Source organism: Anas platyrhynchos, chromosome 8, assembly GCF_047663525.1.
Source record: "Anas platyrhynchos isolate ZD024472 breed Pekin duck chromosome 8, IASCAAS_PekinDuck_T2T, whole genome shotgun sequence".
In the NCBI taxonomy this organism is placed as follows: Eukaryota; Metazoa; Chordata; class Aves; order Anseriformes; family Anatidae; genus Anas; species Anas platyrhynchos.
This window is the reverse complement of record NC_092594.1, coordinates 11316950-11338559: the sequence shown is the minus strand read 5'-3', so window position 1 is coordinate 11338559 and position 21610 is coordinate 11316950. Positions and strand designations below refer to the sequence as shown.

Genomic DNA, 21610 nt, shown 5'->3' with positions numbered 1-21610 from the left:
ACAAATTAAACACAAGAAGTTGTATCTGTACATCAAGAAGCACTTTTTCACTATGAGGATGACCAAGCACTGGCAAATGTTGCCCAGAGAGGTTGTAGGGTCTCCCTTCCTGGAGATCTTCAAAAGCCATCTGGACATGGTCCTGGGCTATGGTCTCTAGGTGACCCCATTTGAGCAGGGGACTTGGACCAATGATATTCAGAGGCTCCATGGGCTTCAACCATTCTGTGATTCCATGGTTTTTCATTTCACTCATTACTAGAAATGGAAGATGCAAAATACAATAAAACTATGGACTGTCATTGTACGATGGTACTCTAATTTTATATCTTTTGGGTTTAGTAGGATTAAAATGATATAACATTTGAGTAACTCAGGCACAAACACAGCTTATTAGTAGGAAGTAGTTTAAAAGTATTTTCCCCATGGATTCTCATAGATATTTTTTTGTATAAAAACAGATTAATAAATAAATAGAAAGTAGATTCGTTGACTTTATTTTTTTTTTCCAAGAAGATTTCCATTTCTGATTTTTTAAAAATGTATAAATCAGAAAACATTCATTGATCTCACTACTTAAATCATGGTCTTAGAATTCTGTTTCTCATTTGTCTCTCATTAAAGTTCAACGGTGCATGTAGGCATTATAGCAATCAGGCTAAGAAACATGCTCAGCCTTAAAAAATTAGGGAGCAAAATTCCTGGATTGCAGTTTGTTTGTGGACTAAGAGCTGTATGTTGACAGCAACTGAGGTAAATATCAGTGAAAATAAGGATACTGCTTCTTCCCCCATTAAGCCATATGCTTCTCTAAAGAACTGCCATTGTTTGCTGAGACGGGAATGTTAATGTTATAATTAATTTGGAATATAGATGTAGGAATGACCTAGATACTGGAAACCAATATAAAACTAGTTCCTCTTTAGAAATTATTATTCATTTCAGATATTGATCACAGATTGGTGGGAGGCATCAGCTGCAGAGCTCTCTAGATTGCCAGGTGTTACACTAGAATTTAGTGTTTTGTGTCTGTGAAAGGACAAAATAGAAATGCACTAGCTGTTTCGTCAATTAGAATTAATCAAGGACCTTCTCACTACAAGAAACTCAGTTTTGTTATGTTGTCTTTCACATAAAGTTAAAAAAAAAAAAAAAAAAGGGTAATTAGGTACAAGGACATGCATGAGAAACTGGTGTAAATTTTTTACTACATATTTTAGATGAACCCACGGGGTGTTCAAGTCATCTTGAATATTTGCTGCTGAAATCTCTTTTGCTTATTACTTGTTTTGAAGTAAACCTATCAGGAATTGATACATTTTTGACATAAAAGAAAAAGCATAGCAGTAAGACTATCATTAGCATCAGGAATCTTTGAGTATACTCCAAAATATCGATGTGTTCTGCAAACCTGGGAAATAGCAAGTCTTCTCAAGTTGTTTTCAAGAAATAGGCAACATTCAGTGATCCCTTATCACAGAAGCACAGAATCATCTAAGTTGGAAGAGACCTCAAGATCACCTAGCCCAACCTCTTACCTAACACTAACAAGTCCTTCACTTAACCATATCACTAAACTCTACATCTAAACGTCTTTTAAAGACCTCCAGGGCTGGTGACTCAACCACTTCCCTGGGCAGCCCGTTCCAATGCCTAACATCCCCTTCAGTAAAGAAGTTTCTCCTAACATCCAACCTAAAACTCCCCTGGCACAACTTTAGCCCATTCCTGGTCATCCTATCGCCAGACGTGGATGAATAGACCAAGCCCCACCTCGCTACAGCCTCCATTAAGGTACCTGTAGAGAGTGTTAAGGTCGCCCCTGAGCCTCCTCTTCTCCAGGCTGAACAACCCCAGCTCCCTCAGCTGCTCCTCGTAGGACTTGTTCTCCAGACCCCTCACCAGCTTCGTCACCCTTCTCTGGACTCGCTCAAGCACCTCCATGTCCTTCTTGTAGCGAGGGGCCCAAAACTGAATGCAGTACTCGAGGTGTGGCCTCACCAGAGCCGAGTACAGGGGGACGATCACCTCCCTAGCCCTGCTGGCCACACTGCTTCTTATACGAACCAGGATGCTGTTGGCCTTCTTGGCCACCTGAGCACACTGCTGGCTCATATTCAGCCGACTATCCAGCAAAACCTCCCAGGTCCTTCTCTGCCAGGCAGCTTTCTAACCACTCATCTCCCAGCCTGTAGTGCTGCTTGTGGTTGTTGCACCCCAAGTGCAGGACCCGGCACTTGGCCTTGTTGAACTTCATGCAGTTGACCTCAGCCCATCTGTCCAGCCTACCCAGATCCTCCTGCAGAGCCTTCAGACCCTTGAGCAGATCGACACACGCACCTAGCTTGGTGTCATCTGCAAACTTACTGAGGGTGCACTTGATGCCCTCATCCAGATCATCGAAAGATATTAAAGAGGACTGGCCCCAGTACTGAGCCATGGGGGATGCCACTAGTGACTGGCTTCCAACTAGATTTGACTCCATTCACCACAACTCTTTGGGCCTGGCTACCTAGTCAGTTTTTAACCCGACGAAGCATACGCCAGTCCAAGCCAAGAGCAGCCAGTTTCTTGAGGAGAATGCTGTGGGAAATGGTGTCAAAAGCTTTACTGAAGTCAAGGTAGACTACATCCACAGCCTTTCCCTCATCCACTAAGTGTGTCATTTTGTCACAGAAGGAGATCAGGTTCGTCAAGCAGGACCTGCCTTTCTTGACGAACCTGATCTTTCTTTACAATAGGCTTCAGACATAGTCTTGACAAAGTAAAGGAATGACAGACACATGAATGATTCAACCTGTAGCAGTTTTAATTTTCAGTAATTAGAGCAAAGGAATTTTGTATTTGTTTTTAATCTGGATCATTTCAAAGGTCTGAGAGAAAATTCCTAAAAAAAATGCCTAACCAGTTACAGGCCAAACTGAACCATGATAACAACTGGCTTGCAGCAAGAAGAGAATCAGTTTGAGGAAGATTAAAAAAAAAAAAAAAAAGGCTAAACTGGATCTGATGGAGTTGGGCACCTGTCAGTGAGACTGTACCCTGAGGAATGCTGAGCAGGCCCCAACATTTCTAAAAAACACAAGCCAAATGACACCTTTGTTTTTACACAGGTGATAATCTCCTCATAGAGATTGGAACTGATAGAGCTAGGAAAGATTAATCAATACTACACTTCTAAGTATACACAGGGGAAAAAAAAAAAAAAAGAAAAAAGTATCTAATTTTTATTTCTTGAAGAGAAGACCCTCTGACATGGAATCTCTGTTTTTCCTCTTCAGCTCAGATCTGAATTTTGCTCTTCTATATCTTGTTCTAGGTAACATAGCATTTATGATTATTTTACAGGGTTTTCAAGGAAAAACTGGTCCTCCTGGCCCTGGTGGGGTTGTTGGCCCTCAGGTACGTCATTTAATTTCATACTTAACTTCAAAAAATCATTTTTGAATGGTTATATTATAGCTAGCACATAAGGCAGTTATTTTTGTTGTATTAAAAGATATTTTAATGTAAAAATGGTTATCTTAACTTTGGTAACAAAATATGCATAACAATTTTAGAAACTTCTAATTACTTAGCATTATTCATAGTGATCATCAGCGATTCCACAAAATATGCAAATGTTGGATTATTTTTTTGAGCATTCTTCATGTAATCATGAATTTGAAGGTTTGCAGAAGTCAAGAATGCTGAGTGAGATAGTAAACAATGTGAAATAGTTTAGAAAGAACAAGACATTATGTGGCAGTATTGTCAGAGGCCAAGTTTCAGTTATTTTTAGACTGTTGAGAGTTTCTCTATTAAAATTTAGTTTATTTAATCTCATTTATTTGCAGTAAAATCAGACTTTGGATTGCATGGGCTTTTTTTTTAGGTAATTCCCTCAGTGAAAATTTTCTGCTAGTGAATCTGAAGAGATATCTTTCAACTCTCTTACTTTTCAATTCATATTATTCTGAAAAGCAACAGTACAGACAGTGTTTTAAGACAAACGTAGTAGATGGATTTCCCTTACATGTCCTTTTTGTAACCTCCTCCCATATGTAGAAATGCACTGTGTTTTAAGCTTCATTGCTTAAGGAGCAAGGTCAGGTTTTCAATCTGTGGAAGCTGTACAGACGTGTCTGCAGGCAAAATGCAATGCAAGATTTATTTTATAGGACAAAGATATTTTGTAAGTCAGCTTTGCCTGGAGGGGAAGGTGAGGAATGTATGCTAACCAATGGTGATATTTTGTACCATACACTCAGAGCAGCTGGATAATAAGAATCTGTACCCCCTAAAGACATTAAGTATCTTGAGATGACTGGGGTTTTACCTTTGTGCTTAGGGTCCTACTGGTGAGACTGGCCCAATCGGTGAAAGAGGTCATCCAGGTCCTCCTGGCCCACCAGGTGAACAAGGCCTCCCAGGTGCTGCAGGAAAAGAAGGTGCTAAGGTATGATGTGGCTTTGGGAAACAAATTGGAAGGGGCAGATAAATTGCCAACAGACTCATGTTAAATTGTCATGTATAACACACAAAATAAAAACAGGATATACTATTGACACATTTCCCACAGAAGGATTTTGAAGGCTGAAAGATTCCAATTTTAGAGTTGTTTCTGCTTCCACTGAAATAATTAAAAATATTTTGAGCCAATAATTAGCATTATTGTAATAAAAAAATAAGCAAATTCATACCACACATTTACTGTGGAAATGACAAACATTAACATTTTAAACATTTTTTGTTTAATCAAAATGTAATGTTTTCAAGGGTGATCCAGGCCCTCAAGGTATTCCTGGGAAAGATGGACCAGCAGGTCTTCGTGGTTTCCCTGGAGAGAGAGGCCTCCCAGGAGCTCAGGTATAATATAAGCACTATGAAAAATAGTTTGAAAATAAATGAGAACACTGTATTAACCCTCTTATTTCATGGAACTTTATACTGTGTTTAAAAATGAATACAGTAGTCAAAAAGACATCAAGAATCCAACTTTGTTAAATATCATTGGCTTTATAACCAGAAAGGTTATTCAGAAAGGTTATTATTCAGCTGTTTGTCTCTGGATTTTTACATTTTTCCTATTCCATATGTTGCAAAATTAACTCTTGAATTTTCCAGTGTGAGTAATAAGCATTTTTCTAATGTTTAGGGTCCAGCTGGTCTAAAAGGAGGGGAAGGTCCACAAGGCCCACCTGGCCCAGTTGTAAGTAAACATAACAATTGCATAATAATGTAAACAGTATTACACAAAGTAACCTTTTTTCTTCTACACATGTTGTGATGTTTTCATTATGGATTTGTACAATCACAGAATCATTTATGTTGGAAAAGATCTCTGAGGTCATCTAGTTCAACATTTAACCTAGCACTGTCAAATCCACCATTAAACTGTCACCAAACTCTACATCTACACCAACACAGTCTGTAAAACAGCAGACAGATATATGGCATTCAAAGTGATCAGTAACTGTTTTCCTCTAATTGCTCGTACTAATAAACCTATACCTTGAGGAATGTGAAGATTGTGAATATCTGAAGTCCTCTGCTAACAGTAGATATGAAATGCTTTTGTTGGTCAATACTCTCCACACACACTCTCTTACATCAATCTCTTACATACTCAACACAAGTTGTGGGGATGTAAGAGATTTTCTGTAGAGGAAAGATATTGGATACAGATACTAGACTCATGCTATACTCCCTTTGTATAAGTGAAGTTTACTCATACAGTTGACCCAAATAAAGTTAAACATACTGCTGGTGTTCTGTATTGCCTAAGCTAGCTTTTAAAAATATTACATCACCATTTGTGTGCCCTTATTATGATATCTAATCTTTTAAGCCAAACACCAGACAGAGTGTAAGATTCATTTTAACACGTGATATTTTTTTTTATTTAGACTAGGATACCAGAATGTTTTATTGATACTCATCTCCAGTAATTTCTTTGTAGTTAGGAAACATCACATAATTTATCTCTTTCCACAACTATTCTACATTTTTTAGTTTGGTTATTATCTTAAAACAAAACAAAACAAAAACAAGTCTGAAGACATTATTGTTGCAAACCATTATTTGTGCCACAACATCTTCATTGAAAAAATATTTTTCAGATTAAAGTTTATATTCTGTAGAAAACAGGAGAAGTAGTAGTAGAGTAAGCTTAAGAACTTTGAGAAGTTCTTAAACATGGCAAAAATGATCTTATTTTGGAAAAAAGTAATATGTAATTGTAAATCTCCCATTCAAAACCATGGGAAAATATATCATGCAAGAATGTAAGAATGGCCTACTAAAAATGCTGTATTATAAACATTTTTTAATGATGCATTATACAATTATTAATAACCGTAGATAAGATGACCAAAAACCATCCATTGCTTTGATGACTTTGTCTTCACTATATGTTCTTGTGTGGACCATGTCTAGAGACAGGCTCAGTGAAACTTTTACAAATTATATTTGTTTGGCTAATGATGCTATGTAAAATCTTTTGAATTTAACTACTTGTCATGTAGTTATATTTGTTCTATACACCCTAAGGTTAACATAGGTATAAAAGTCTATTTTCCAACTTTTTGTGTTATAGTTGGTATTCATTTTATGATTATGATAGAAAAGCAGGGATATGTAATTATTTCTCAAAAATTGTAAATAATTCTTAGGTAGCATGAGTAGTTTTGTTTTTCTAGATGATCCTGTGTTCAATAGTTGTTTATATTTAGATTTTTTTTTTCATGTTTGTACTACTGCTATATATATATACATGCTGCCTCTTTCATTACAATTTGTAGTAGGCATTCACTGAAAGTACTTGAAATAAGATACTTGCTTAAAGTTGCCTGTTCTGTTATTTTCATACAAGGAAGTTCTACAGGGATGCACTAGATGTAAATGGTACACTCATCCCCAAACACAAACTGTAGATTTTGACAACCATCTCGTCAACTCATTTCTCTCTTCCATTCAGTGCAACTGAAGTGGGGAGGAAAAAAAACCAAAGCTATTCATTAGACAAAAAATAATGGAGGAGCTGAAATTCTATGTATTTCAGTAACAAAGCTCTCAGATACCCTTACAATTCATACTGGGATTAGAATGCATTAAACAGGGAGGAAAAAAAAAACACAGTATAAGAATTCTTGCTTTTGTATTATTTCTATATTATTGGAATCTGGATGTGTTACACTAGATTTCTTTGTTGGAAAAATTCTACTGTAGCACACGTTTAAGCTTTAATTCTTAATTTTAACTCCTAAAATTTTAATTCTTAAAATGAATTATTGAATTATTTATGCCTTTAAGCTTCTATTATTTAAATCAATATATATTTGTGATCTTAACACAATGCAGTACATGTACATTCTCAAAAGGCATCAGAAGAAGATAACTACGAATGCAATGGAAGCTAAAAGGGAGAGTTGAAAGGGATGACTGCTCCACTGTATAAGAACCCAAACTGTTAGAAGAAAAGACGAAACAAAATCAAGAAAGCATAGACCAAAATAGTGTCTTCAAACTAAAGGTCATGTTATCATTTTTTGTTAAGGGATGCCCTAAGGGTGGACTAACCTCTCAAGCGGATGGTCAGCTCAGGTGCAATGAACTAGAACTCTTAAGAGCATGCAGTAACCAGACAGCTCAAGCATACCTGACATTTCAGCACACTTCACTTTCCTAGACAGGATGTGCACACAGTAACTGTGTCAGAACTATCATAGTTTCTCATATATATGTGTCATGAAAGGCTGTGAGGAAAAAAACTTACTCTGTTTCATGATGGCTGTCCATATTCTGATATACCTGTGTTTGAATATAAATTCAAATGTTCCCTATTTTTCTACTTCCTATAGAGTATGTCTATTAGTGTTTTAGTTTAGAACATCAGGTCTTTTTGAGGCGAATGTTCCTACTTACCATGTTTTGGTTCATATCATGGAGCTCTCTTGGAGCTCATGAACTGTATTTCTTTCACGTGAAACTAATTTGAAAGAGAAATTCCAGGAGCCCTTGTAATACACACCAGCTAATAGGAGTTCACTGTCAGAGTAGAGTCAGTGTGAAGTTTACTCCAGAAATACACAGAGCATGGGTATCAGGAGCACAGTACCAACTGATTCATTTTACAAATTCATGCCTTTGGGGCCACACTTCCTGCTAAGTTATAGTCATAAAAGAATCACGTAGGAAGCTCAAAATTATTTGCAAGTGTTGTTTGTTTTTTTTTTGGTTGGTTGGTTGGTTGGTTTTTGAGGGAAAAAAACAACTATATATAGTTGTAGCAGAAATATGGGCAAAGTGGAAAGAGCTTGAAGGAAAAATATTTTTTTCTGTCAAATTTACTTTGAGTTTACTGTTGTGCAAAACAGGCCTCTTGAGGCAGAAACAGCACCAAGCTGACCTGAAAATACTCCAGAAGTCCAGTGGTGTTTTTTTCTATTTCATTTAATTACTAACTTCTTATTTTGAAATTGTTTTTCAGTGAATAAGATGTAGAGATGCCCTTAATACCAGTTTTCTGTACGTCTGCAAGCACCATAATTAAACCACAACAGCTTGTTTTTTTTTCTCCCAACATTTCATAGCAGACTGTGAACATTAGTAGTCCTAAAATATTTTCCCATCTATTTTTAGCCAACAGAGGGTACACGCAGAAGTGTTAATTATAATGGAGTCTTCATTTGCCATTTATAAGAGGAAGAGAATTCATGCCACTGAGTGATTTTCCTCCAATTCCCTGCCAATATCAATTGCTTCTAACTAGTATATATGGTCAATTATACGATTTATTTGGCTAGCACGTACATCTGCAAGCATACCAAACAAATGGCTGCTCCAAATACGGTGCATGCCAATTACTGTGCTTAGAGGGATTTAGACAAAAGAGTGCATGAATGCACTCCAGATCATTTTTTTCTTTTTTGTTTTTGTTTTTGTTTTGTTGTTTTTGGTTTATTTTTTTAACAGTTCTCTCTTATCTGCTATCTTTGTCCTCTGTGGTTTTTTTTATTCCCTTCTCACACTACTGTATGGAATGATGAATTCTGTTGAGAGAAAGATCTTTGGAATGTCAAGCAGTCATTTTTCAGTATGAACTGCATAGAGCTATCTTCCTCTATCTCATGAAATTTTTCAGTCATGGGAATGTTCACTTGTTGAGCATTTTGTTAACAATCAGTAAATAGTACTGTTATGTCCACATACTGTATGCAAATCTATAATTACATCTCTCCACAGAAGGTGAGATATACACAGTCACTAATGAGCTTATCGTCTGTATAAGAGAAATACATGACAAAGCATTTAATTCACTTCCATTCTTCAGAGGATTTTATTTTAAAAAAAAAAGAAAAAAGAAAGAAAAAAGAAAAAAAGCCACAAATTGATAAAAAGATGAGAAAAGAAGATGCAAAGATGTGAGTAGCACTGAAAGATCACAGGTTAACAGGGAGTTTGATAATACGACTATTTCATAGTGGAAGTGACCTAAACCTAAAATGCTTTTCTGAGTTGTGGCTATAATTTAATATGTTTTACTTTGATCACAGGCTATGCAGCTATTCTCACAAAGAAATAAGAGGATCCTTGAAAACAGAATGCAAACTTTCTGTTCATGCCTCAAGTGGAATTTAAGTATGGCAAATAAAAGTGATGCAAAAATGCAAGTGAAAAGTTGGCCTATTAGAAAGAGCTACTAGAAACTGTGACCACTGGTAGTGTCTGCTGTCTAATGTAAGAAAGGTCCATGAGTTACTTTCTCTTCTATTTTTTCCCCTCTATTCTTGCATTCTACTGATGAGCTGACCTAGAATTGTTTAGCTTATGAGATCTGACAGGACCAGAGACCATGGCAGTATGGCTGCAGGGTTGTGAATTGTTCTTTTTTAATTCACTGAAGTCGTAGGAAGTGAAATAACAGAAATAGGATTCAAACTTAGGCATCCACCCAGACTTTCAAAAAAACCACATGGAAGGATAAAATCATCCAAGTCTTGTATAAATACTGCTTGAACACTAATGCAAAATTAGATCTAATTTGATAAATCAGATAATTTGGAAGGAGGTGGTGGAGTCACCATCCCTGGAAGTCTTCAAAAGACGTTTAGATGTAGAGCTTAGGGATATGGTTTAGTGGGGACTGTTAGTGTTAGGTTAGAGGTTGGACTCGATGATCTTGAGGTCTCTTCCAACCTAGAAATTCTGTGATTCTGTGATTCTGTGTGAAAAAAAAGAAAAGAAAAAAAAAAAACATTCAGCATAACTATTCAGCATTCTGTTCTTTGGAGCAGTCATTCAGCACTCTATTCTGCCACGGTAACCTAGAGGGAAAAGCACCTTACTTGTAACCAGTAAAAGTTATAATAATGGAATAAGTCCAGGAGCAATACGCCATGGAGAAGAACAAAACGTAGAAGTGTATAGGACCGTTCTCTTTGTTTCTCAGTTTCCAGTAGGTCCACAAATTCAAGGTTAACTGTGTTACTGCTAGTGACATAGTTTAGACTTGTAGCCACGAGACTAGCCCATAGCTCAAATATAATGGAACAGAATACTCAGCTGTCTTTCTTTTCCTGCTGCCACAGCTACTGAAATTGCAGTAGCAGGAGGATGTACAACATCCTTAGTGTCAAGACTGGCAAAACTGGATTTCCTGTTAGAGTTCTTAGCCAGTTCTAAAAAAGCACAAAGAAACTCTGTCGTTCTCCATACGTTGTCCGTATGCAGGAGACCATCATGTTCCTACCTCTCTGTATGTGCTGTTTTTTGTGGAATACACAATTTTGGAATACAGAGTTCCAGTGTTTTTTCTATGTATGCTTCTATTTTCTCCTTTCATTTGCAGTATTATGTTTTAAAATTTATATGTGCTTATCTGAAAATACCAGTGCATCCAAGCCTCCTTTGTATGACACATCAAATTAGTCATTATACTTGAGATTTACACAAGTGAATTGAAGGGCAGAAACATATTGATCAATGCAGCTATGTACAGTACAATACCTGATGAAAATTTAGAGTTGTGTTGTAGGTTAGTTAGTTCCGTGTTTTCATATGGTGGGTATTCTTTCATCAAGATAGTATGTTAATGTATTTTGGAAACTCATAGAGAGAAAAGATCTTGAAAACAGGCTGAAGCACATTCCTATTATGATGAACAAATACAGGAAGAGGTAAAAAAAAAAAAAAAAAAAAAGTGTTGAAGAAGAACTATCAACTGCAAACTTCAGGTTAGTTCTTTCAACTTTTGCCTTTAATTGTACACATGCTGAATGTGTACCCTTCTACCAACTGTGAAATCTCAGAGTAGCACAGGTATTCTTCACTGTTGGCAAATGTGAATTGTTGACCTGAGTTATGGTCAACAGCTATCAGGGATACATCAGAATTCTCTTACTTTTTTATTTTTATTTTTTTTTGTATTATTCCTTTCCAGGGTTCACCAGGGGAACGTGGAGCAGCAGGTACTGCTGGTCCAATTGGTCTACCAGGTCGTCCTGGACCTCAGGGTCCTCCAGGCCCTGCAGGAGAGAAGGGTGCTCCTGTAAGTAATCACAGAGTCATATTTAACTGGCATAGCACAGACTTTTCATTCCAGAAATTTTACTTTTCAATTTTACTTTTTAAATTTTACATTACTTTTTCCCACTATGGTATTTGCCTATTAAATGTATCAAATTAATTAAATACTAAAACATTTATTGTGATGCTCTCTAACACTCAAGAAGGGTTAAACTTGTTATTATCACAGCAGCAAGTGATTATAATAAGAAAGGTTCTCAAGTCAGTCTTACATTTAGATTTTGTATCCAGCCACTCTGCAGTAGAGCACAAGTATATTTGTCCTCAGCTACCATTATTGTTTAGCATAATTTTCTGATACATTCTCTACCATTTACAGTTTCCTACCTGTTGATTTTTAAAATGTTTTGTTGTACTCATTATTGAAACACTACAGTCATTTCATCCTGCCATTTTCATTTCTAAGTGTGTTTCTTTTGTAATATCCTTATAAATATTTTGAACTTCCTCCTTTCTCTCATTGAATACATTGAGAACATTTCAGATAATGTGAAACAACTGATAATAACTTTATGATGTGCACGTTCAGTTCGATACTTATATGCAAATGAGTTTTACATAGCTTAGAGAAATATTCAGATAATTTGATATATTTACAAAGTCAGTTTTATGGATGTTTAGGTAATATCATTTTCCTTAGTATTTCTAAGTTCAGTTATTGGAACATCAAAACATGCTTTCCTAAACTGAAATCATGTTTTTGGACTCTGCATTTTACACAGCAAAGAAAAGGCAAAATAATCAGCAGTAAAAAAATAAAAAAATAAAAATAAATAAAATAAAAGGACATAATGCCAGTAATTGTTGAGAGCAGAGGCTTTTGTTACTTGAAATTCCTCACAAAACATATTTTTGAGGAAATCAGGTTTAAGAAAATATGTATCTGTATCACAGCTGTGAACCTGCATTCACTCGTATGTCAGAGTTATGATGCCTTTAAATTTTAATTTGGAAATAATTTACCCATTTAGTAATCTCGTCGTTACAGCAGCATTTCTAAGCTTATATGTTCATTTTAAAGACTCGTATTACAGAGATGACCTCTGTATTTGTTGTGTTTTTTGATGACTGTGAATATTAGTAAACTCATTTTCTAGAAGGTGTGAGAGACAGGAGAACACAGGCATTGAATTCACTGCTGCTTCTACTTGAATAGAGGATATGGTGTTATCTTGGAGCATCTTTTGGGTGGGGTTGGACTGTATTTACATATTGCTAACGTGACTCACTGCAGTGCAAGCTTTGTTCGTCTCCTGTGATAATGTGGATCAGTTCCTTTTCTTCAAAACCAGGGTGAAAAAGGTCCTCAAGGTCCAGCTGGACGTGATGGAGTACAAGGTCCTGTAGGGCTTCCTGGTCCTGCTGGTCCAAGTGGTTCTCCCGGTGAAGATGGTGACAAGGTGAATCATTATAACTAGCATTAATATACCTGTGAGAATGTTTGTAAGTGCAGTTTTCTGGTTTCAGGTCTCCTCACAATAAATATAGCAACTAAACAACTCATTCGTGCCCCTAAGACTCCCCCAATACACTGCAAATTAAAAAACAAACAAACAAACCACAGCCTTCTGTTATCGGATGTCTGAGTGACAGATGCCTCACCAGACTGGGATTTGTGTTCAAGAGATAGAAAAATAATATTTATCCTGGAAAAGGAACAAGGATTAAAGTGTGGCAAAATAATTCAAGTCACATGATATCAAAATTCATTTTTGCCTATTTTAGAAATCTGGTCTATGGAATGAGTAAGATTAAATATTCTCAATAATGGATGGTGATTTAGAACCATTTGTAATAGGTTGAGACTGTTAGAAAAATGTACTTGCAGCAGAGATATTCTGTTAACTTCTGGCAGAATTCAGGACACAGCACCTTTCAGGATTATCTTGCATGTTTGTTTGATCCAGCACTGTTCTGTTAGTTAATATAGTGTATATTAACTATATACATGTATAGTGTAAGGACTTTGAGGTTTGTTTTTATAATGCTATAGTGTTATTTGTTCCACAGAATTTTCTGTCACTATACTTTGAAGTATAGTGACTTTGAAGTCACTATACTTCAAAGCTACATCTTGTGGGCCTTTGCAGTATAACAGTTAATATCTGGATTAATATGATATACTGTTGAATGGTGCAGAATTGTCCCCTTTAGGCCTTGACACTTGAAACTGAAGCATACAACACAGAGTAATCATATCAAATGGAACATTTAAAGATATGGTGATTTTGATGTCAGCTATATGTGAAGGAGGCCATTCTAAACAAAAACTAACCTTTAACTTTCAATTACAGGGTGAAATTGGTGAACCGGGTCAAAAAGGTAGTAAAGGTGACAAGGGAGAAAACGTGAGTAGCACAATCCTTTGTCCATTCTGTTTTTCATAAATAAAAGGTATTCATATAGTTTTGCTACCTCAATAAATAGGAACAAAGGCATATTTTAAAATGCTTCTTCAAAATAATGTTGAGTTTTAATAGAGTATTAGAAATACTAAATATAAATGCAAATGTTTAGTATTTATCATGTTCCTTGAGCCTACAGAATCATTAAAAAGTAAATGGGTTAAACTACATTCCAAAGCACCCTTCCTATATCATTTTAATTTATCCATTTTGCATTTGAACTTGGAGAGGCCAAGAGTATACATTGTCTTACTGTGTTTAAGCTGACTCTCTGGATTATGTGACACACCCAACTTTAGCTTCTTAGCCATAATGATGAAGACTTAGTAGAGAAATCTATTAATACAGCTTAAAATTATTTTTAAAATACCTAATTATTGGAGAGTGAACTTAACTGGTTTCAACATTTCAGAACAGCTAAGACCTCACAAGAAATGGCTTATACAAGTTTTCTAACACTATCACTAGGCCCATCAGTAAACCTGGGACTAATTATTTCTACAGCACTTCCTCTTCCAAGCTTATTCCTACTTTAAAATTTGAAGCAAGAAATAATCAAATTAGATTTTGTTTTGTTTTGTTTCTTATCCAAAAATTCAGTTTTATAATATTTTTCACCAACATTCACGGTTATCAAAACTCAGAAGTCAACACAGGGGTATTCTTAGCTAAGCATATTTACTATCTTGAAAGCACTGAGCTTATTATGACTAACTACATATAGAGCATCATAAAAGTAGATTGCTTCTAAAATTTGCAGAAAATTTATGGCTTCCACAGAATTAGATGATGTTTTGTGGGACTATGCATACACATTTAAGCATTTTACGTTTTTATGATAATTTTGTAGAAAAAAATGTGGAGACAGAATGTGCTGAAAAATTACAAGATTTTTTTGTTTGTTTTTAAAGATAGGCTTGTCTTTTTCAACTATTTATGTGAGAAAGACTTGCTTCTGCAGTTTTCAGGGCTGAAAATACATACTATTCACAACCCTATTGTGATTAAAGCACAAGTGTTAATAATAAACTATTTGCAAGACCCTGTAATATACATATGAATGAGAGAGCAGTTCTATTATAAAACCCATTTCTCCAAGAAACATACATGTAACCAAATCATTGAACAAATCCTGCTTCATGTTGAAATTAGTCTTGCATAATCTCTTGCAGTTCTGATCAGTCTCTCTCCTTTTGCCCACGAGAGCAGTGGAAAAGAGAGTCTGAGCATGTGTCCAAATAACTTTTCATTAATCAGTATTAAAGTACCTTTCAAACAATATTTTGCATCAAAATGAGTATCAAATGAGGTTAACATTTTGTATGTCTTGTTCTGGGCCCTATAAAATGAAGGAAGAGGTAGAAGCATCTTGCAGTGTGTAGAATAAGGGCATTCCAATATTTTAAAATTTGTGCATGTTAATTCCCTTCCTCATGGTAACCCTCCCAGTCTATAGGAGCATTCCTAGGAGTTCTTTAATTTAGATATGTCACAATACAGGCTAAAAAGCTTTGTTTCTCCTTTTGCCATGACGTATGTAATATATATGTTAAGAACAATTGAAATGAAAGGAAAAAAAGGAGCTCAGAATAAAAGAGTAGGAATACATATATTGAAATTTCCAACTCCCTAGAAAATAAGATGTTCTAAAATATGCATAGAACTCCAAAAAAGAAATGGACTTTGAAGTCCCTTTTCCTAATCTCCCTGACTGAAAAAGATTACGTTCTTCTCAGAGATATTTTTCCTTCTCATGAAAAAAGGATTTAATATAAAAGAGAATGTGGATCCCAGTGCTCAAGAACTTGGCATTCACATGTTAGATTTTTCTCATGCCTCATAGGTGTCAAAATAAACTTTGTGCTGCCACAAAATAAATAAATAAATAAATAAATAAATAAATAAATAAATAAATAAATAAATTATGATTTCATAAATCTAATCCAGACAATAAGTATTTTATTTAAAGGAGAATCATTAGGTAATACTTTAAATGTTGGTGTTTTCTCCAGAAATCTCATTGAAAGGTCTGATATTTCTAATTTTGAAAAAATAGTTTTCATCTTCGTTCAATTTTGCATAGAGTCTATTTTAAATATTCTGAAACATTGTAAGTGCTTACAATAAATGTCAGTTTAAAGTTTATTATAGACACAAAAATCTGAGCCTTTGAGAGCTAAATAAACAATGCTTGTTTGTACTGAAGGGAAAAAAAAATTGTGAATATACTACATTCTCTATGGAGAAATGTAGAAGCATTTAATAGTGTTTGATCATGCAAATTGATTTGCTATTAATCTCATTCCAGACGCCATAATTACTAACTTTTCCTTTTGTTGTTGCAGGGCCCTCCAGGACCACCAGGACTTCAGGGTCCTGTAGGCGCTCCTGGTATAGCTGTAAGTAGCTTGTTCAGAGCAAACCACAATATTCCTATAACTCTCCTTAGAAGTTCTGAGAAGCGTATGGTAATTTGTGCTCCTTGCTCTGGAAGAGACTTCAAATCACTGTTAACTGCTGTGTCCTTACATTCAGTTGTTTATTATAAACAAGTTTGCATATCTATTACTTGATTTGCAGCAGGACATAATTTGAAGGAATTATTAAAAATGAAATTGTGTAAGTAATGAATAGGGCCCATCCTTTCAGCCAATTTGTTTGATTTTTTTATAATAGTCCATAGTAAAATCAGTTTGATACTAAATGCATTTAAAATACACCTCTTTTTAAAATACACCTAGTACCAAAATGATTTTTTTTTTTAAGTTTTGAATTCTTCGGCCATAAATGTTGGTAGAGCTATGTGCTATTCATATTTTACTAATATGTAGGTGTTCAATACCTAGAAAGTTTATGCAGATGTGAAAGTGAAGAGGTATTCAGGGAAAATTCTTGTGAGACTTGTAGTATTGTTTGACCTACATTAAACCAAGACATATGCTGCTATTCTGTTTATACAACAGATTTAATTCAATCAAGTTGGTGTACTCGATTGATATTGATATTTGTAAAGATATGTATGATATTTGTAAAGATATCAGGGCTGATTCTGAGCCCTCTCTTAGTTGTTTTGCCAGTGGTATCACAAGAGCTTCTTCTGTTATCTGACCTGCGATATTTTTGCTTTTTGCTCTTTCCAAACAGGGAGGTGATGGGGAGCCGGGCCCAAGAGGTCAGCAAGGGATGTTTGGGCAAAAAGGTGACGAAGGACCTCGAGGCTTCCCTGGCCCCCCAGGCCCCATTGGATTGCAGGTACATTTATTTAATGTTTTACCCTCCACCTGTAAGAAGCCTTATTTCTGTGTTAGAAACTGAATGAGTATTGTCTTCTATTAAATACATCAGTTAGTATCAGTTAGTAAGAGCTGAAAGAGCCCATATTCATACAGTTCATGTACAAATAACAGATTTAATGCTGAAGAAGATTGGCAGGATGCTCTGAAACTGAATTCCTGGCAGCTGTAGGCTTTAGAATGTCATTCAGTAATTCATTTGTTTATTGAGTCAAACAATTTCTGGTTTATCAAGAGCAGGTTTTTTTTACTGGAGATACACATTTTAAAGAAAATATTCAACCTGGATGAGTATTTAATGTGTCCTAATCATTTGCCGCATTTTCAAAATAGGTTTTGGCAATGTAATGTGTTTCTCAATGATATATCATTACAGCCATCATGTGTGTTCTGAAACATTAGCAGAACTCGGTGAAGTTTATACACTGCTGCCATCATTAGCAGTATACCTATAGTTTCACATTTCTTTCTCTCAAAAACAATGGAGAAGAAAGCACTTTGAAACTATTTCTAATTCATGCTTTAAGTTGTAGTATAAATAATACTGGACTCTCCTTTGAAAATTGGAAAATGATAGCAATAGTGATTAATATATTAAAGAATACGTCTCCTCTTAATCCACCATGTGTGAATTGACTCACCTCATTCAGTAAACCAAACCTTAATCTGTACCTATTATTATTTTAAATTCTATTACACAACATGGTTCACAAAACTTAGTGAAGTTTATAAAATATTGCAAACCTCCACGGAAGGTAAATGGTTTATTACTGCACTGACATGTATGTCTTGTGTAGATTCATGTTGCCATTGAAAGTGAAAACTTCTTTATTTTCAGAGATAATCAATCAGGAAAAAAAAAATCCTAAATTTTCTTATGAATTGTTGTTTTTTACCATTTTAAACAGAATGAAATTGTCCTTTTTATTTTTCTCAGGTTTAGGATACTGTTTCAGGTGATGTTTCTGGAAAGACTACTGTACTTTACCTTCCCATTTTATGTTTAATCAGCACGAAGCTACATAAATATAGAAATAAATTAGCTTAAAGAGAGGAATTATTTTTCTGATTCTGATTGTCTTTTATGTATGTGGACCAAAATGCTAATTGTATGAAGTATCACTGAGAAATTAGGAATTTCTTTTATCAAGTAATGCAGTTCTCATGGTAATAATGAACTATTGAGGAGTAATTTTTTCTTTCTTATATATAATATTCCATGGTAATTCTATTACACTTATTTCAATTAAATTCTAGTGATAATACTTAAATTGGTCATTAAGGAAAAGTATTTTTGTTCATAAAAGTGAAAATGTGTTATTTTGAATATTTATTACCTTAATTATGAATTTCTTTGCTGTTCAAAATATATTTTATAGTATTTTTAAAGAAGGGTATTTCTGACAAAAGGAGTAGAAAATCAAGAAAATCTGAAAAACTCTACTAACATATCTAAGTTACCTCACAGTTTATGGCAATTTTACTTAAATATTGAAATATAAAAATAACAAGCACCTCAACAACATCTTGCCAAAAGGAACTGAAAAGACTCCCAAAATGCCATGTCCAATAATGAATGAAATAGCAATTCAGTGAAATCAGTAGGAAATTTTCAGTGTTACAATTAGGTGTTCATTGAATGGCTTTTGATAATATTTTCAAAGACATAAATATCAATTAAATGTTTAATTGCCTTTGAGGTTTCATAAATATGGCCTCTGCAAGCAGTGTAAAATGTGCTTTAAATTTAATATTTACAGAAACAATTAGAAGAATCAGTACCTGAGATTGCAACTTTTAAAACAAGCAATGGATATACATATATACATACAGATAGATAGATAAACAAACAACAAACAAACAAAAAAACAGCAGTGTCTGATGAGTTAACATTGGCTTTTTCATGTTGAATGTTTAATAATAAATAAGTTTTCACAACAACCACAAGGCACTGACAGGTCAGCCAAGTTTTCACTGTAATAGACAACAGAGACATACATCATTTTTAGAAAAGGTATACCTCTGAATTTTAACAAGTCTTTCTGTTGTTCAGATTGTGTCAAAGTAGGAGGGCAGCTGAGAAATAGATATGGTGTTGGCTATGTTCGTACTTCCTAATTTTTATACAGCATTGTAGCTAAGATGACAAGTTGCCCTTTCCAATCTGGTTGGTAATATTTTGATACATACTTTGGAAGTAGCAGAACACTGGAGATGAAACTTAAAACCAGACCTTAATATAACATAAATCACTACAATGCTATTGAACTCCTTGGCTTGATGCAGAAGCCAAGTACCCTACATTTAGGATTGCCCAGCTTAGTGGTGATAGTGTTTCTAGCTGGGGGAACATTATGCTAGGTATCAGTATTAGCATCATCTACAGTTTCCTTCTCTTGATGTTTGTTACTAGACAAACTTGGACACTTTGCTTGTAAGAATGTTTGCATAACGCAATGCAATGCCTCTCAGCAGGATTCATTACCTCCAGTGGACACCTTGCTAAAGCAGTTTTACGGCTTCCAATACTGAGGTAGCTTAGACATCTTTGCATGCCACTTCACTGTGCTGCATTGATCATGTTTTGTTGACATATATATGTATCATAGCATAAATCAAATTATCCAAACGCCCACTTGGGTTTTGGATAATGATGACACTGTTTTTCAAGTCAGCCACCCTAGCATTTATGTGTGTCCATTATTATTTTTTTTTTTAATTTTCTGATTCACCTTGTTTATACATCCCAGGACTACATATACATTTGCTGTAATATGAAAAATTCATTTTATTTATTTATTACAAATAGGTTTGTTTTGGTTTGGTTTTCTTTTGTTCCCCCCTTCCCTGCCCAAGTTTCACATGTATATATATATTGTTTTATATTGATTTATATCTCATCATTCCAGATACCCTACTAATAGTTTTCATATTTCTTCCCTGTGTTTTAGGGTCTGCCTGGCCCACCAGGTGAAAAAGGTGAAAATGGTGATGTGGGCCCAATGGTAAGACTTTGTCCCCATCGGTCACTCTGGGGGCAATGAGTATCATCTTTATATTATTGTATTTTCTCTGTAGCTCACAATTTGATAATTTACTCCTGAATTTGTTGCCTGACCATGAAACATTTGTGCATTTTGAACTGCCTCTGAGATTTATTTTGCTTTCCTGCAGCCATCTTAACTCTAAGATAAAGATTTATATAACTTCAGAAAATACTCTGAAAAGTATTTTCAGTAGCAAAGCAACCAAGTTTGCCTGACAGGATAGTGGCAAGCAGGGTCAGGAAAGAAAGAGAAAAGACACCACTGCACTGAAGAATTTGGAACTGCTTTTCTGAAATAGGAACTTCAGGGCATTGTACCATAGCATCAGGGATCAATGGCACATTTTCCATTGGACTGTAATTGTATGACAAAAGATAGTAAACATTATTTGGTTTCGTTTCTCTGGGTCATCTTGAGACTACATTCTTCAACTGTTTATGCTGTTGTCACAATGCCTTCTGTGCTGGTCTTGACAGAATTGCAAGCTATCTACATTTTGTGTGTGCCTCCAACACCTTATGCCAAGGCTGCCTGCTTTTTTACTGCCCATCTGTAGTCACCATGGTACGGTACGGCCATATGGGTGCTACCAGACAGATAAGCTACTCTGAGGTCTTTGTGCAGTGGAAGGGATATGTAGGTAATGCACAGGGAAACAAGTCCTCATGATTCACAATCATTATATCATTTTCAGCTCATGTACTATGTATCTTGGATATTTTTGTGAACTCATGCAGTGGGCTGCAATCTAGCCCTGCTGTTGTTGTAGCACTGTGAAGATTGAAAGTCTCTTACAGATTGAAGATATGATTTATAGTTGGCCAAAGAAGCCCCACTGGACTTTTATTCTATGATTTTAAATATACCAAATTGTCTCTTTGATACAGGGTCCACCTGGTCCTCCAGGTCCAAGAGGTCCCCAAGGTCCTAATGGAGCTGATGTAAGAATTAATCTATTTTTCTCTTTAAATTCCTTTTGAAATTCAGTAATAAGCAATATATTTGGGGTAACTGTACTTGAAATAACATCTTGTATCATTGCAGGGTCCCCAAGGCCCACCAGGCTCAATTGGCTCTGTTGGAGGTGTTGGTGAAAAGGTGAGAATGTTGATTATGTCATACCTAGAAGGAGAAAACGTTGGAATAGGAATATATATTTTGATTCTTCTTTGGTGCTATACAGATATGTTACAGTTCCAAAATATCTTTCATTAATAATTATTAATAGTAATCAACCAATACTTCTAATGGCTGATTTACTATTGTTGTTTGTTTTGTTGTTTGTTTTTTTTTTTTC

General features: G+C 35.2%; 1 protein-coding gene across 5 annotated transcripts in view; it reads left to right on the top strand.

The window, feature by feature from the left end:
• Positions 1–21610, top strand: part of COL11A1 (collagen type XI alpha 1 chain) — a 142749-nt gene that overhangs the window by 94989 nt on the left and 26150 nt on the right. For all 5 annotated transcript variants that reach the window (XM_072042149.1, XM_072042148.1, XM_072042151.1 and 2 more), the window contains 12 exons: positions 3349–3402; positions 4331–4438; positions 4759–4848; positions 5138–5191; positions 11423–11530; positions 12861–12968; positions 13863–13916; positions 16319–16372; positions 17118–17225; positions 20218–20271; positions 21201–21254; positions 21358–21411. In XM_072042149.1, coding sequence (XP_071898250.1) covers positions 3349–3402; positions 4331–4438; positions 4759–4848; positions 5138–5191; positions 11423–11530; positions 12861–12968; positions 13863–13916; positions 16319–16372; positions 17118–17225; positions 20218–20271; positions 21201–21254; positions 21358–21411 — 900 coding nt within the window. The remainder of the gene's footprint in view (positions 1–3348; positions 3403–4330; positions 4439–4758; positions 4849–5137; positions 5192–11422; positions 11531–12860; positions 12969–13862; positions 13917–16318; positions 16373–17117; positions 17226–20217; positions 20272–21200; positions 21255–21357; positions 21412–21610) is intronic.